Source organism: Gambusia affinis, linkage group LG15 (genome assembly GCF_019740435.1).
Source record: "Gambusia affinis linkage group LG15, SWU_Gaff_1.0, whole genome shotgun sequence".
In the NCBI taxonomy this organism is placed as follows: Eukaryota; Metazoa; Chordata; class Actinopteri; order Cyprinodontiformes; family Poeciliidae; genus Gambusia; species Gambusia affinis.
This window is the reverse complement of record NC_057882.1, coordinates 2,271,411-2,288,926: the sequence shown is the minus strand read 5'-3', so window position 1 is coordinate 2,288,926 and position 17,516 is coordinate 2,271,411. Positions and strand designations below refer to the sequence as shown.

The following is a 17,516-nucleotide window of genomic DNA, read 5'->3' as shown; positions in this document are numbered from 1 at the left end:
GTCGCAAAACCCTGTCTCGAGTACGGAATCCTAATAGGGTCAAACCGCACCGAGTTTGCCGTTTTTTAAACCCGGATTTAAAGGTTGTACCAGTTTGTGTTGCCATACCAAGTGTTGCCAAACAGAATTATACATTTATACGTCCATTTCTACATGTAATTGTAATAACGATATTAAACACCAAATAGATAAATGCTGCTACCGTAAAGATGCTGTTGTGACGTCGTGAAGTGATCCAATATGGCGGCGACAATGTCAGGTCGTGGTAAGTCAACTTTCTTTATTTGTAAAAACGGCAATTTGTTTGCTTAATGTGTATATTTTTCAAATCTTGATGTTTTTTTCAGGCGTCGCCTTCATTAGGAGCATAGGTGGGTCGCTACACTTGAGGTAAGGGCATTATATATCTATTAGCCGTGAAGCTGCTGTCTGAGAGGATGAACTGAACAGTTTTAATACTAAATCATGTCTGTCATTTTGTGGTAATCCTTTCTAACATGTAACATTTGTATTTTGAACACTCCTTTAAATCGTATTTAAAAAACCAAGCACATGATCTAGTACATGGCTATTTCACACACTCTGTACTATGGCTATGCTATAGTACACAGCCATAGTACATAGGCTGTGTACTATTGCAGCCTATGTACTTTGCGTACATAGGCTGCCAGAGCTATTGATTGGAGAGCTGTGACAATCAATAGCTTTACTATTGATAGTCGCAGCAATTTTTGATCAGCTTTGGTTTAAAATGCAAAATACTTAAACTGGCCAAAACCAGAACCAGACAATATGCTGTTTACATAATCTTTATTGCATAAATTGTAACTTGTGAAACCTTTGCTCCATTCGTAAAAACACACTAAACTGCAATTTAAGACATAAGTACCACTTTAGACGGAATAGATGATTAAAAACTGCTGTTCTAATTGTTTTTATTTATAGTCATATTGTTCATATTATTCACATGTCATGATTGGTGAAATTATTTAAAGTATTTAAGATCTACTATTCTACTCCAAATAAATGTTGAGATCTGAAATTTTCTGGGTTAAATGTTCTCTTTTGTATCTTTCTTTTAAGATTATTTGGATTACATGGATTAAAACTAGTGGAATAAGTTTGGTTTTTAAGCAGGGCATCATTTAAAATTTCTTAAATGCAGCTGAGTAAAGATTCTGTGAGCTTTTCTTTGGGAATCTTCACAAATTGTTGAAAAGCTGTTAATACAGCTATTAATTACAATTTGAACTGACAACTTGTCAACTAATATTTGTCAGCTATTTAGTTGCTCAAAGTGAAGTAATAATTGTAAATGTTAAAAGTTTGAACATTTCTGTCATAATTTAAAATAAATTGACAGGACATAATTTCTGTCATAATTTGTTCCGTTTATATTTTCAAAACTTCCCACTGTCTGATCAATTTCCGAAAGTTGTAGCATATCATGCTTTTTGTAATTCACAAGGTAAATTCTGCCTCCACTAAATTTTTCTCTTCCCTCTTTTATCGCCATGGTTACAGGTTGCAGGTTCTTGGTGGCGCATCGCAGCAGCTCTCATGTCTCCACACGAGCGTTTCATTAAATGAAAAACACTGGGAGAAGAACAACCGGAAAGTATATCCTCCTCAGCTGCCGGATGAGCCTCGCAGACCTGCAGTGAGTTTCTTCACTGGTTAAAATGAAACCGTGGATGAGCAGAACACCTGCTGTTACTGTAACATTTTTCTAACATGATGTTTGTCTGCAGGAAGTTTATCACAGCAGGAGGCAAATAAAGTACAGCAAAGACAAGATGTGGTATTTGGCCAAGATGGTGAGACTCGCAGCAGAAACCTGGGATAAAACCTCTGAAAAAGTTGGAACATTATTTTGTAAATGCATCAAAATGTAATTTGTTAATAAGAAAATAAACTGTTATCAATTTCTCCTGATGTTGTTAATATAGACAAATGAAGAGTTTGATGTTAGAGGCACAAAAAACTTAGGAGATTTCTGTCTGTTTTGTCAAACTGTTTGGGGTCTGAGGCTTTCCAGACTACTCTGCCCACATTTGAACAATTTTCCCTTTATCTTTTAATCGTAGCCTTAATTTATAGCCTGAGTGCTTAGATACTGCAACCTCAAATTAAATAGAAAGATTATTTCCAATCTGAATTGTATTCCTTACAGATCAGGGGGATGAGCATCGACGAGGCCATCGCTCAGCTGGAATTCAACGACAAGAAAGGAGCAAAGGTCATGAGAGAGGTTTGTGGTTGCACCTGATTGGATTTTGGTGGGAAAAAAAATGTCTGCATGAGTTTGAGAGTTGCTCTTTGCTTGTTTCAGGTTCTTCTTGAAGCTCAAGAGATGGCGGTCAAGAATCACAATGTGGAGTATAAATCCAACCTCTACGTTGGTGAGTATCTGCAACCACAGCAAAATACACATTTAAATCGACAACCAAAAACCAACAGAAGTTAATGTTCAGTTCAGATGTAGTTTGGTCACGTGCAGAGCAGGGAAGGTTGCATTTCTGAAACAAAATTGGTGCTCAACTGTTTTCATAAACGACACGTAAAACTGAGATTTCACGAAAAATATTTCACAAAACAGAATTTTAAAATATCAGAACAAAACATTGTAGTTGCTACACAGTCTTAAATCTAAAACCATGTTCAGTTGCTATATCCAAGGTTTGTCTAATTAAAATGTTAAACTTTGTACGTATGTAGAAGTTTAACTAGTGATATTCAAGACTAGTGAGGCATAGACTGCTTTGGAGTGAGATGCACAATTTTATGAAGTTTTATTTTCTTTGTCTTCAGTCTTCAATGCATAGTAGAAGAAGAGTATGCAGAGACATCACTCTGTTAGCTATTGTCCCTTTAGGACTCAGCACTGCCCCCTCTGAGTGCTGCATGGTACTTTCAACCTCATCCTGTGCATGCTCAGTGCACATTTATGACCAATCAAAAAGATTAAGGCAAATGCAACCATATATATATATATATATATATATATATATATATATATATATAAATCTTAAATCTTTTCTCCGGTCGTTTCTTCTTCTTCCCTTCAGCCGAGTCATTCTCCGGCAAAGGGAAGTACCTGAAGAGGATACGTTACCATGGTAGAGGCATGTTTGGCATCATGGACAAGGTTTACTGTCACTACTTTGTCAAGCTGGTGGAGGGCTTGCCACCCAAACCGGAGGAGAGGACGGGCTTTGATCAAGCCAAAGAGTACGTCCAAGGCCTCAAGAATCGGACCATCATCCACAGCCTGTAGATCACCCAGCCTTCATCTGCTGTTTGTGTGTCATTTTATATTTGTAAATAAATAAAAATTAATTAAAACACAATAAAATGTGCTTTTTATTTGATTTCCTTTTTTAAGCTTTGAGGTTTTTATGACTATCTGCCGTTTCTTTTCTAAAATAAGACAAAAAAATCGGAGGAATTCTTTCCTCACTAGTTCTGATGGTTCAAGCTGTACTGGAAGCAGCTTTAATGTGTAGCCATTAGACATAATGAAGCAGTAATGGTTCTTGGATCCTGTTTGAAAATGCTCATTAGCGATGCCTTCAGTCAACACCACGGGTTTCTACACAGCCTGGGAAAGTATGGGATTTAATTTAGGTTGTGTCCTGGTCTGAATAAGTCCTAAAAAAGTAAAAAAAAAACCATGAAGTATAAACACCTGTACATTGTTCAGAGGAATGTGTGACCAGAAGACCTCATGCTTCATAAGAACAAGTGGAGAACCTCTGAAAAGTTCAAACAAGCAGAAAAGAAATGCTACACAGAATTTGTCAAGAACAAGCTACTGCTTGTATCTGATGTCACTGTTAGAAAAAAATCCAAAACTCAAACACAGATGCAAGATAACATTTCATTCAGGATTCAAACAAAATATATCATCCATGTTTTCAGACGCATATTTCCCCTTTACAGATGACTACATGAAAGGAAGAAAATCATTTTGTTCTTTCACCTCTGGGAGAGAGGAATGTCTGTTCTCTGGTGGAGTGTAAATAGATCCCAAAAATAATTTATTCAGACTTCTCTATCCTAATATCTAAAATATGTGTTCATCTATCCAACTCTTTGCTGAGATCCATTTCTATTATCTATTTCTCATCTATTTTCCCATCAATACATCTACCCATCATGATTTTTACAGGTGTGATAATTACAGAAATGTCACATAAATTTGAGCAAACTTCTATACTTCGTACTTTAAAAATTACTGAAAACTCTGGAGATGTAAGCCAGGAATACAATTTTTTTACATGTTGTCCAAGGAAGCCACCTGACTGAATCCTCCCCTCATTGCTCTCCATCATTCTGAACAACCACAAGGTGACAGTCGAGAGGAACAACTCCTTTCAACAGAAATAACCTTCAGCAGAAGAGAAAAACTGGACCAGGTACACTTTCCATGGAAGAAAATAAAGAAAACGCAAAGTTTACTACAGCAGTAGTTACATCATTTTGCAGTTTAACATTTAAATAAGTATAATTGTGTACAGCTCTGCCTTCATGATGCCCCTCCCCCAACAGCAGCACATTTGCAGCCATCAAAGAAAGCAGACGGAGCACAAACATCCCACTGCAGCTCTGTTTGGGAGCCTATTTTGATCCGACAACCGTAAATAGAGCCTTAAGTGTGTGCCAGTTGCTCTGTCACTGCTTCACCCTGATGGGTTTGGTGGCTGTGTCAGTGTGACAGCAGTCAGCACTCCTCCTCCTCCTCCGAGTCCAAAACCTGTCAGCATCAATGATCGTCAGCTCGTCACTTCGACCAAAGCTCTGCAAGAAGAAAGATTCAGGACTTTTTCATGAAATACAGAAAATTATTATTATTTTTTTTTTATTCTCTGTCTTAGATTGAGATGAATGGACACTTTTTGATTTTAAAATGAGGTTTTATAAGAGCTGGGGAAAAATGTTGCTGTAAAGGTCTAAAACGTAACGAAAATCTAACTTTATTAGACGGGACTTTTTCAGTTTTGTCTCTTATTTCTTACAGTACTGTTACATCAGATTCTAAGGGTATCATAATTGTAGCAAATATCAGGTATCAGAATCTCTGCTTCATTCTCAGCTTCACTAGATGCTATGCTGATAAATTCTTCAGAACGGAGTACCTGATGAGAACCCACACAGGACTGGGGAGAACACGCAAACTGCATGCAGAAAAAGACTGAGGCCAAGGATCCTTTTGTTGCATAGCAACAATGCTACTAATTGTTCCACCGTGCAATTTAAACAGGTCAGTGAAAATGCAATTTAGACAAGGCATGAATTTCATCTTTCCAGGAGGTTAAAAATATTTCAAATATTCATTTAGAATTAACATTTATCAAGAAAAAAATAATATCTAATACAAATCCTTTATTGTCTGCTTGCTATTGTATGACAAACAAAAGAGAAAGGTTTCATTGATCATCTTCTTTTTCTGTTTTTTCTTTTTTTTAAATATTTTATTAGAGCCATTCAATCAGATTGCAATATGTCTTATTGTACATATATTTTGACACATTTGATGATGTAATGCTGACAAAATGGTGCATCAAATAATGCAACACAGTTCACTATTTTCAGGTTTATTTTTAACAGAAGAAAAACTTGGGAAAAAAATAAAGAAACTCAATTCAATAAAAAAATAGAAGAAACAAAAATAACCAACCTTCCTTCACATCTCATCTTTCAAAAGTCAAGTTTTCTAACAATTTAGTTGAAGAGAGGAGCTTAAAAGAAGTAAATAAAACAAGGACAAGCTTCAATTGATTATTTTGGCAATTGAGTGATTTCTGTTTCTTTTAGTCTTATTTCAGTTTCTATAATTATCAGTTCACTATTTCTTTATGCGTCTTATTTTTTTATTGTTTACTTTCTGGGCTTTTGACTTTAAAGGATATTAATATTCATGTCAGTTCTCAGATTAAATAAATGCTTATGGCATTTGTTTGTTTATTTCTTCCCGTTTTCTGATTTCACTGCCCTTACATTTGAAGTTATTTGTAAAATGTGGAGCCTTTTGGGTTTTTATCTGTTTATTCAAAGGCCATCCCTTGAATTTGTCTGCTTCATTCTCAACTTCACTAGATGTTATGCTGCTAACAAATTGAATTGAAAGGAAAAGGAAACAGCCCTCAGAGAACAAACTCCGAACCTGAAAGCATTCCGTCTTTGGAAATGTGTGTTTTCTAAAAGGTCACGGTGTCTCATTGTTTTCCAGGCCCAGAGCTTCAATCTCCGCTGATCCTAATTGGCCTTTAGTTTCCTGCTCCTGATGTGACCGGTCCAGTTTGTGTGTCCGCCCGTCACCGCGTCCATCCAAAGCTCTTGTCAGCTCTGAACAGCTTTGAGTGCATTTTCAAATGAAATGCCATCTGCTGGCCCCAATTTCAGCAGACAAGTGCCCCCAATCTCGGGTTGGAGGCCGCCTCGGTCCCTCCGCACAAAACACTGCAGACTTCTGAAAAGAGCAGGCAGCTTCATCTTCTTCCTCTCATCCTCTTCCTCATCCTCTTTTTAACAGCACAACTTTTTCTACCCGGCTGCTTCATCTTCATTTCTCTGAGATTATCCACAAACAAACTCTAAGGCACATATTTAACATCCATTTACTCTCATGCAAAAATGATAGAGGACAGAAATTTTATTTCAACTACGAAAACTATTAATTAAAATTAATTGTTGTAATTTATTATCATTTGAAACATTATTAATTAATGTACTAGAAAGGAAATGCCAAAAAAATTGCAGTTAAATATAGAATAGAATAATTCATTTTTAGAACAGCAACAGTGACAGCAACACACATTAAACAATAAAGATTAAAGATATCTGTATTATAAGCATGAAATCTTTAAAACATAAACTTTTAAGGATAAATAACCAACTTAAAATATAAGTTGTTCATTTTGTGTTCTAAAAAAATGCTGACTTTGCACATTTGATTTGCACGTGTTGGGGATGTCTTCACTTAGCCACTTTCAATACCAGACAGAAAAATTTATTTTTGTATTGGCATAATCCAATAGGTCTGAAATATGAGAAGAGTTGTTGTTATTGTTAGTATAAGGTGCAGATTAATACTCCACCTCATACTAACTATACTAACCCTCAGGTGTTCCGAAAAAAAAATTATTGGATCAATCTCTACCTGCTAAGTTTTCTTTTCATATTTTCCTTTAGTTGATTTTTAACTTTGACATTCAAGTTTTTTTTTTCCAAAATGGTTTTATGTTCTCACCAGGCTTTATGTCAAGATAATTATCCTCGACCAACACTTATGTGGTTATTCCTAAGAAGAAAAACTAGTTAGCTAGTTAGTTAGTTAACTAACCCTAGACCTAACCCAAAATAAACAATAAGATTCTCCATTTCAGAGGAATCTCATTTCCATTATGCACTAAAGATTGCCTGATTTTCTTCAGCTTGTGGAACAAGTAGACAGTAGCACACAAAGTTGAACATTGGTGGTGGGAATTTTCTATAATGTATCTCTGAAGCTTCATTTTGACATCCATGTGATCATCATCATTCAGAGGTCAGCTGTTTTTCAAAACACTGGGCAAAAAGAAAATTTAAAAAGCGCAAACAGCTTTTACAATACAAAATGAAACAAGGAACAAAATTAGAAGAAACCATGTTGTGGTTTGATGAATTTGGTGGTTTCATCTAGTTCCTTAAATGAGCCATAGTATCTGAACAAAAGAGAATATACTCATAGATTCCAGAATAAGAAGTCTTAAGTCAAATTGTAGGTTTTTGAAATATTTAACATTTCAGAATTCACATAAATAAATGATAAAAATTTTAGAAACTGTGCTCCTAACCATCTCTGTGGCCCCAACATCTCTCCACAGGGAGGCCATGGTGGAGTTCAGTGGTTATATGAACTAAATTATGTACCGTCTCTTTCCAAGCATGAGCTCCTCCAGCAATAAGACAAGAAAATGTGCTGCCAGCGTTGGGAATTGACTGGAAGAACAAGTCAAATAGTCTTTAGGATTATATTATTCATGACAAGTGAAATTGTGCATTGAAAATACCCAACTCCCCCACTCCCACCACACACACACACACACACACACACACGCACACACACACACCTTGATGAAAAACCCGGATGCCACGACGCCTTTCATTTGTCTTTAATGTCGGTTGTTGGTCAACACACAGCTTGGCCCGATGGAGGCTCAGACTGAGAAACTAAAAGAAAACAGAAGCCAGTTGAGCCAGCAGCGCCATGGGGTGTTATTCATTTCCATTTAACATTTCTATTTTATGAGTCCCCCCAACCTTCTCTTTCTCTCTCATCTCTGTGGTGGCGATGGTGTGCAGAGAACGACAGCAGCAGAATAAGTGTTTTAACTCCCAAATGAAATCTTTTGGCAGAAACAGCACAGAACTGGCTGTCTGCTGGCCGACGGTGGAGCTTTGCCTTGAGAAACAAATCCAGACACGATTCACTTTGTTGGTTTTGCAGACGGCCTCCACAGAGGATACACTCCCCAGATTTTCTGCTAAAGAAAACCTCAATGTTTTATCTTTTTGAGATTTGCTTTAAAATACTATCCAAGCAATATAAATCTGAAATATCTCATAAAAACCCCTTGATAGTTGAAGACAGAAAATTTTTATGTTTTAGCAGATTTGCCATCCTGAATGCTTTCTCTTTACTGATTTTGGAATATGGTCCATTTTTTGTCACATTTTATTCTTTATCTTCATTAATTCAATTAATTTCTGTGCATGAAATCACTCTTTATACATTGAAGAGAAATATTTCTCCCTTCTTTGCCTCATGTTCAAGTAGAGGTTTTGTATTGCTGTGGGAATTCAGTTCAATTCAAAAATGTTTTTAATCCCAGAGGGAAATTAAATGTTGTTGAGGCTCATATATAATCTAGAGTTATTCAAACTATTATTGTTGCTGCTGATGGATGTGGACATTCTGCTGTAAAACAGTCTCATGAAGACAATACTCAATTCAATTCAATTCAATATTTTTTTATTTGAAGTATTTTTTAAATGAGTTGGATAACCCTCTTGATTTGATCAAGAATCCTTCCAGTGGTTCTACAATCCTCTTCAGAAACTCATCTACTGGTTGAACATCCAATGTAACTTTAATAATCCAGTTAAACAGAATCACGACAACACAAACACCATGCAATATACAGATTCTATTTTTTTTATAAAAAGTATTTTTAATCTTGTTCAACATTTACATCATGACATTGCTTTACCATTGAGTTTCTTATTACAATTTCTGTAAAGAATCGTTGCTTAGCGACACTGAGTGAGACCCCTGCTTTGGGGATTCCTGATCTAGAGAGATTGTGCAAAGAGGAACAGTTAAAGTTTCACTTCTCTGAATGCTCCAACCTTGAGAAATGCTGAAGAAGACTGAGCTGTCCTATTGGCAAAAGAGAATGGCACAAAATATGTACTGCTGACAAAGTTTTACAATGCTAATCATGTTTCTGAGGTGAATATTTTTCACATTGAATAATACTCAGAATCCATCCATTATCTGAACACCCTTCTTCCCTAATGGGGTCGGGAGGGTCGCTGGTGCCTATCTCCAGCTGCATCCCGGGGGAGAGGCGGGGTTCACCCTGGACAGGTCGCCAGTCTGTCGCAGGGCAACACAAAGACATACAAGACAAACAACACACTCACACACACCTAGGGAGAATTTTAGAGAATCCAATTAACCTGACAGTCATGTTTTTGGACTGTGGGAGGAAGCCGGAGAACCCGGAGAGAACCCACGCATGCACAGGGAGAACATGCAAACTCCATTCCGAAGGATCCCCGGCCAGGAATCGAACCCAGGACCTTCTTCCTGCAAGGCAACAGCTCTACCAACTGCGCCACTGTGCAGCCCCTAATACTCAGAATGAAATTTCTAAATGAAATGAGAATATGCTACTCTAATAAAACAATATTATTGGCATCCTGTTTTTGTCTTGCTAGTGTCTTAAGTGTTTTTTTTTTTCTTTATTTCCTCTATGTTCAGCATGTTGCTGCATAAAAGTGATTTGTATGTAAGATTAGTGGTAAAAACAACATTTGAGAGCAGAACAGTGAAGCATCATTGATCGACTTTGGGGAAATGTAGTTGTTGCTTCAGCAAAAGCAGCAGAAATAACAACGTTTAGGACCTGGAGCCAGATGGTGGAAGATTCAGCCAAATAAAATCTTTTTCTCCCCATTCGGCTCTTAAAGGTCTCATTGACTGATGATGTTCATTAAAAGAATGGTGAATTTAAACTGGAAAAATAACTTAGAAGTGTAATTTCCACCATGAAGTAAATATGTTTCCATCCTCTGGATGTCAGTGTTGCATCACTCGTGAATCCTGCAGGCAGTCGTCTTTCAGCGGAGGGTAGAAAACAGCTCCACTTTACTGTCCCGCAGATCTCTCAGAAGGATCACATCCCACACGAAACCAGAGACAAATCTAACACAATCCTGCCGGGTCTGAGCGCGGTGTGGCTTTGAATTCCTCGAGATGAAATTTCAATATTTCAATTTGTCACGCACGCCGCAGCTCTCCCAGCACGCAGCGGCGTACTCCGGGAGGCAGGAGACTGAGAGAAAACGCGTCTTCAAGGACTGTAACAGTTAAATTAACTTTCAGTAATTCTTATATTGCAGTTTTGAATTTCATTACAGCTTTACAATAGGTAATCAAATGTGCAGAAGTGCAGCTCTGAATGACAAGCACGGCTGCATCTGCACTGATGCTTGAACCCCACGTGGTTTCCTCTCAACACAAATCCACCTTAAGCCGAATCAGAGTAAAGGGCATTGTGCAGAGTCAGAAAGGAGATTTACAAAGCAAACAGTTTTCCATCTCTTGTTCCACTTCACCTCCGATCCCACACAGGAATCAGTCATTCTCTGAGGAAGAAGTGACTCTGAAACTCTTTTTTTCCCTTCAGTTGCCTTTGATTGTTTTCATACATGTTCTGGAGCCAAGAGCAACAGGTAAACAGGTTTAAGGCTGTTTTCACACCTGATGATCCGGTAGACTCGGTTCAATTGGGGCCCAGAATTCTGATATTTGTTGCATTTTCAGCTGGTGGGGTTCGCTTTCATACTGCACCGTGTCAAACATCCATCCATCCATCCATCCATCCATCCATCCATCCATCCATCCATCCATCCATCCATCCATCCATCCATCCATCCATCCATCCATCCATCCATCCATCCATCCATCCATCCACTGTCTCTTCTGCAGAAACGTCTCGCTGGTGTTTATCTCCAGCGAGACATTTCGGGCGAGGCGGGTCACCCTGGACAGGTCGCCAGTCCATGGAAGACTGTGTCAAACTATCCAAACTAACTGAAAAAACGGTTCCCTTCCTCACCTGTGGCGGCGCTGCACCAAGAACCACTGAAGAAACTGATAGGAAAATCTTCAATGAATACACTGAGTGAAACTTCCTTCTTTATGAAATGTAAATGAAAATGGAGCAGTATCAAATTTTAGCAGCTGTAGAATTTCTCTTTTGTCTTTGGTGAAAAATTTTGAGTAATTTCTCCTGCTAGCGATAAACTCTCATGTTTGCGGTTCACTTTGGCTGGAGCAGTCTCCAGTCTGTTTGGCATTCACTTTAATCGAACAGAGACTGAGGTTTTAAGGCTGACCTGAGTTCACGTTTTTTGGTTCACATTCGAGTTCGATTGCACAATAATGCTTTCCCAAGTGAACTCCACTTTCTATTCAGTGAATTAAAAGTGGACTAAACTGGACTGGTGCGAATGCACCCAAAATTAACCTTCGCTTGTTTGTATCGCATCAATCTCACATATTACTTCAAAGGCCAGTTAACTTGAAAACGGCTCCGATGGTTGACAACAGTTTTCTATGATCTAATTAAGCTTGCAACTTAGCAACATGCTCTGGGAAAAGATGGACCACTGATAGGTAGAGGTGGTTGGGTCCTTGCTTCAAATGGATGACATTAGATACAATGAATTATTTTTCACTACTGTCAGCACAATATTCTGATCAGGCATAACATTATGACCATCTGCCTTGTAGTGTTTTGGTCCTACTTATGCTGCTAAAACAGCCCTGGCTTGTTCTACTATTGACCCCAGTGGACCCCTGGAGGTGTGTTGTGGCATCTGGCCCCAGCATAGCGGAAGTTGTGTGAGTTCGGAGGTGGGGCCTCCATGGACAAGTCTTATTTGTCCAGCATGTCAGACATTTGGTGGTACGTATCAAAGAAACATCCACATGGATGGCCGGAGCCAAGGTTTCTCAACAGAAGCTCTTGCCCAAACTGTCTCCACTGGGTTGATTTTTTTCACACTTTGCCAAGTGACTAATTAGGATTCTTCAAATCAGGCCAACTCTTTCAGTCACGCTGAGATCCAGTTCTGATTTTTATGAGCCCATCATACCTATATTCTGCTGTAGATTTGCTGCTGTGAATCATTTTGGATCATATTTCTGTTGATGATTCAGTTTGGGCCAAGCTTCAGCTATCAGCCAGATGGCCTCATAGTTCACTTCAGTATAATTTGTTGCACAGAGGAGTTTAAAATCGACTGAATGACTGCAAAATGCCTCAAACCAGCCCAAATTATTACCTCTTCACTGCCCTTTGGTTGGTATCTGGTATTTCTTCTTTATGCTGTTTGGCTTTTTTCTAATTAAATAGTTTTTCAAAATAGCCAAAGATCTCTACTACTTGTTCTTCCAAAGAATCTTTTTCCAAAAATAAGACAGCTCTGCAAACCTAAACTTCTATTTGGAGAAAACATACTTTCTTTTTCAACCCTTCTATACAAGCCTTACTTGTTTAATATTTCTCAAATTGTTCTGTCCAGAACTTTAATTTTGGAGCTCTTGTATTTTTTGCAGTTTCTCTGAGCATTATGGGGTCAGACTATATAGAGATTTACTCCTGAGGTAACTGGCAAGAGCTTTTTTTACTTGTGATTCCAGATAATTAAGGAAGAGTTTTATTTCCCTTCCCAGATTGTTGGGTGGCAATAGTTGCTTCATATACCTTAACATTGTTTGATGACATGGTTGCTAAACAGCGCGTGAACGCATCAAAATAAGGGAGAGCCAGGAATTTTTATCAGATTTCAAACTGAACATTAAGTCTCACCTTCAGACCTGAAATTCCCTGGATCCAAACCTTTAAGTCTGTACTGAGCCAAATCCTCCTTAATAACAGAGAACATTGTACCTCTCTCCAGTTAATGAAATATTGATTTGGAAATTGTATTGTAAAAGGACAGAAAGCTTTTAAAGCTCTTATTACCCTTGCCCAGATCCAACTCCATCAATTATTATTTTTAATGGTATTATCTGAAAATGCTCCCAAAGCAGAGAGCCGTTTTCCTCTATGATTCAAAAATTAGACGAATATTTCAATACTAAGGGAACTTGGGATCCTGAATGGCAGCATGTATTTTTTTTTAATGAATGATGCTGATATCAGACAAAGCTTCATTATATTGGTAACATTGGGGCATTGCTGATTTAATGATGTGTTTGTTCCCTTCCTCAGCTGTAAAAGAGAAGTAAGAAAAGAAAAAACGAAAAGGAATTAGTCCCATTCCCCAATATGCTTGTCAGCATAGTGGGATTATGTTGCATCTCTTGTGTACATGCTGCCCCAAAAATCTCCCAGATAAATGGTGAGTCCACATGGTAGAATACATGTGTATGGTCCAGATAACAAAGTAGGGGTTGGTATCTGTGTTGAGCTGCAGACTTTGGTGAAATTCCAGACTCAAACTGGGAGATAAACCTCAATATATTCTCCACACATGGATATGGAACAAAAACATGAAGGTTAAAACCAGAAGTACCTAAAATTACATTTAAATATGCTGCTTTTGAGTTTGTTCCATTCTTTGTTTTCTTATTTATTTATTTATTTATTTTTACAAATCACAAATATTCTGGTTCTGGTTTTAGTTGTTTTCTTACCATCTGTGTTACACACCTGTGCTAATTGTTTCCACCTGTTGATCAGATGTAACTGACTCTTCTGGTTCTGGTTCTGGTTCTGGTTCTGGTCTGCGTTCCCAACCAAACATTGAGAAGCAGTATTCAGCTTCTATGCACCTCAAATCTGGAACAAACTTCCAAAAAACAGCTGAAACACTGGGTTCTTTTACAACAAGTGACTCGTGTGATGTGAAAAAAGTGTTTTTATTGCAGTTTTGTGAAATTAACCAATGTCATTACGACCAAGGAAAAACACCTCCTCTGAATGGCAAAACTTTTTATGGAACAACTAGAGTTTTTTTTCAAACTTGATATGTTTACATTAAGCAAATTTATTGTTGCAGTGTCAAATTGCGCAATATGCTCAGTGGAAATGCAGCTATTAGTTTTCCATATTTAACTTCTTGGTAACACTTTATTTGACGGGTTGTGAATAGACTGTAATGACATCGTCCTAATCAGGACATAAGAAAGAAATCATGATCTGACATAAATTTGTTATAGAAGTATTGCTGATTAAACTTTAGATTTAATAACATAAAGCTACATAATTTCGAAGTTTAATCATTAATACTTTTTTAACAAATTTATGTCAGATCGTGATTTCTTGGTTAATGACAAGTTGTCATAACAAAGACATTTTAAATAATGTCATCTTGGTTTCAAAAGTGTCATGATTTACAGAATGACACTTTATGACAACAGTCATAAATATTCCTGAAGACTTACTCATGTTTATGACAGGTGTTATGTCATGTTTAGGACAGGTGTTATGTCATGTTTAGGACGGTGTCATGACAGTCATATTCACAACCCGTCAAATTAAGTGTTGCCAACTTTTTCAAAATCAAATTTTTTGAGACACTGAATTTTGGGGTTTTATTATATGTTAGCCATAATCATCAAAAATAACTGTTGAACTTTTTCAAGATTTAGCTGTACACTTTAGACATACACTACATAATATACTGAGTAACTAGTCCTGTTTCCAAATAGAGCTCACACTCAGTAAGTCAACATAATTGCTTTCTGGGTCTTCTGTGTCTGACTTGAGCCAAAAAGTTGAATAAAAAGTGGTAATAAAATTTGAATTCGACAACATAGAAGAACACGTGTGTACGGTACAGATAACAGAGTAATCCAGATCAAATGCAATACACATGGTGCCTGAATTTTGGTATCTGTGTGGAGCAGATACCAAAATCCAAACCCAAACTGTGAAACAAAATAAACCTTTGTGGCACAGAATAAAAAGATAAAAATATTCACCGTGCCAATTCTATTGTGTTCAAATGTGAATAACAAACTAACCAAAACAGAAATGTCCAGCCTGACCAAAGCAAAGAATAAATTATTGATCTACATGGCTGACTTCTAGAAGAACAGGAAAACATGTAGACCATTTACAGTTGTGTTATAACAATGCCAAGATGGAAGACATCAGCAATAACATTAGGGTAGTGTAACTGGGTCTATATTAATAGTTATATATTTTCACAAAATGTTTTCTTTAATGCATTTGTCCTCTTATACTTGACTGTCCTTGTGTTTCTCTGTGCTTGCTATAAAGGGTTTGATCCTCCAGCTCCGCCTTACTTTCTTCTTCTTTTGTTCAGAGTCCTAGGACTATCATAAATATTAAGTTATTAATTTCCTCTTCCCTTTTGTTACTCGTTCCACTGGGGAGAGGTATGTTTTATAATCCCTTGTAACACTTCCAAAAAAAATCCCCTAAACATCACATGTGATCACATGTGGAAATGTGTGAATCACATGTGGAAATGTGTGAATCACATGTGATCACGTGATCACAACCACCTCTGATTTTACCACGAAACGTTCCAAAATCACACGTATTCATGTGCTTTCACATGTGATTCACATCATTCACATGTAAAATTTATGTGAACCACGTGATCACATGTGAAAGTCACATGTGATTTTCATGGGATTTTTCTGTAAGGGAATCCTTTCATTTATATTGTTCAAATGTTTATTTTTCATTATGTATTAATGATATGGTGTTTGGATATTTTTTTATTTGAGTTGCTATAACGCCTTAGTAATATTTGATGCATGCTTACACTATTATTTTGTATAGATTGTGTTGGAGAACTGGAGCACATGCTATGTGCGAATGCTAATATCTTCCGATTGACAGATTACATAAACGGAGAGAGCCTCCAAACCCAGACTTGGTATTTTGTGGTTTGTCCGATCACCACATAGCACACACAATGCAGAAGTTCACCGGTCACACTAGCAATTGTTGCTAATAGGTCAATCCGGGAATAAATAATTTGAAGTCCATTATTTAAACCATTTGACACACATGTTAAGTGGAAATCAATCAAAAATAAGACAACATGAGCTAATTTTCATTGAAACCTAATTTGCTGAGAATTATAAGGGATCCAAAATCAAATCTGACTCTACAGTAAAGTATATGAAACCTTTTTATATACATGACTGAGCCGTAACAGTGAAAAGCAGCTTTGTTTGACCAACATGTCACCTGAAGTTAAAAAATATTGCACATTTCTTGGTAAAAGCAGGTAAAGAGGCAGGCTGATGGTTTTATCCCTCAAAGAGCTGCAGAGTATCAATTAGCAGGAGGACATCATGCTTTATCACATGCAGTCCATCAGAGCCATTTTCCTTCAGTCGACCTGCAGCATGAATTAAGACCAGTCTGCGCCATGAGCAGCGGCCCTCTCGACTCCTCACACGATTGAAATGCACAACAGCGTTGCCACTCCCCAGCTCCTTTGTTTTCACTCCGGACTACGTCAGCACTCAGGCTGTAATCAAAGCCCAGTCTGCAGAAAGTAATTTTTCTTTTAAAAAGAAAAGCAACATTTGGTTATCAGTATGTGTTTTTTATTTTGTTATACGTGTTGTTCTGAAAGTTCAGCCAAATAGTAGGGAATGACAAAAAAAAAAAATGTAGGAAAAGTGAAAGTTTCCTTCCCACAAAAAATAAACATGCATCTATCTCTAATGTTGAAGTTTGCTTCTGGTGTCTTTACTGCATTTTCCAACAGCACAATGTCCCACTGATAGGCAGCACTAGAGGTGGAGAATTTGATTAGTTTCTCTGGTATTTTACCATTCTAATCAGTGCTGAAGGAATCAATGAAATAAGTGCTAATTTTCCTTCTATATACCAACTACTTTCCCCAAACCTGTGTGGAAGCCCATCCAGTTTTCCGCCAAACCATTGGATCTACACGAGGTCGGGACACAGGCCCAGGGGATGCAGTCACTCACATTTTCATTAATCACAATCTCAGTGCCTCTTGTTTTAACTGGGCAGCATAAGGTCTGCTTTGTCTCCCACCGTCAGTCCGTCATCATCCCAAATGATAAAACAACCTCTAATTTAGTGATAGCTATCAACTGTCCTGCTCACTCGATGCCACACTCAAGATGCTTTGTGAGTAATTGGTCTGTGCCTTTTGCTTGATTAATTTGATTGCCACATTTTTCACCCTCCCTTCTCTGGCAATTGCTGTGG

The 17,516-nt window shown here is 37.5% G+C and overlaps 1 protein-coding gene across 1 annotated transcript; it reads left to right on the top strand.

The window, feature by feature from the left end:
• Positions 1–5: 5 nt before the first annotated feature.
• mrpl22 (mitochondrial ribosomal protein L22) lies at positions 6–3,350 on the top strand. Its single transcript, XM_044141503.1, has 8 exons — positions 6–83; positions 189–265; positions 348–390; positions 1,525–1,660; positions 1,752–1,817; positions 2,174–2,251; positions 2,333–2,402; positions 3,069–3,350. Exons 2-8 carry the CDS (start codon positions 241–243, stop codon positions 3,275–3,277), a joined length of 627 nt encoding a protein of 208 aa, XP_043997438.1. The 5' UTR covers positions 6–83; positions 189–240; the 3' UTR covers positions 3,278–3,350.
• Positions 3,351–17,516: the final 14,166 nt, after the last annotated feature.

Coding starts and splice junctions, on each gene's coding strand:
- mrpl22 (XM_044141503.1), top strand. CDS start 241: ATGGCGGCGACAATGTCAGGTCGTG. Junction 1,818..2,173: donor TGTGGTATTTGGCCAAGATG/GTGAGACTCGCA, acceptor TATTCCTTACAG/ATCAGGGGGATGAGCATCGA. Junction 2,252..2,332: donor GAGCAAAGGTCATGAGAGAG/GTTTGTGGTTGC, acceptor TGCTTGTTTCAG/GTTCTTCTTGAAGCTCAAGA.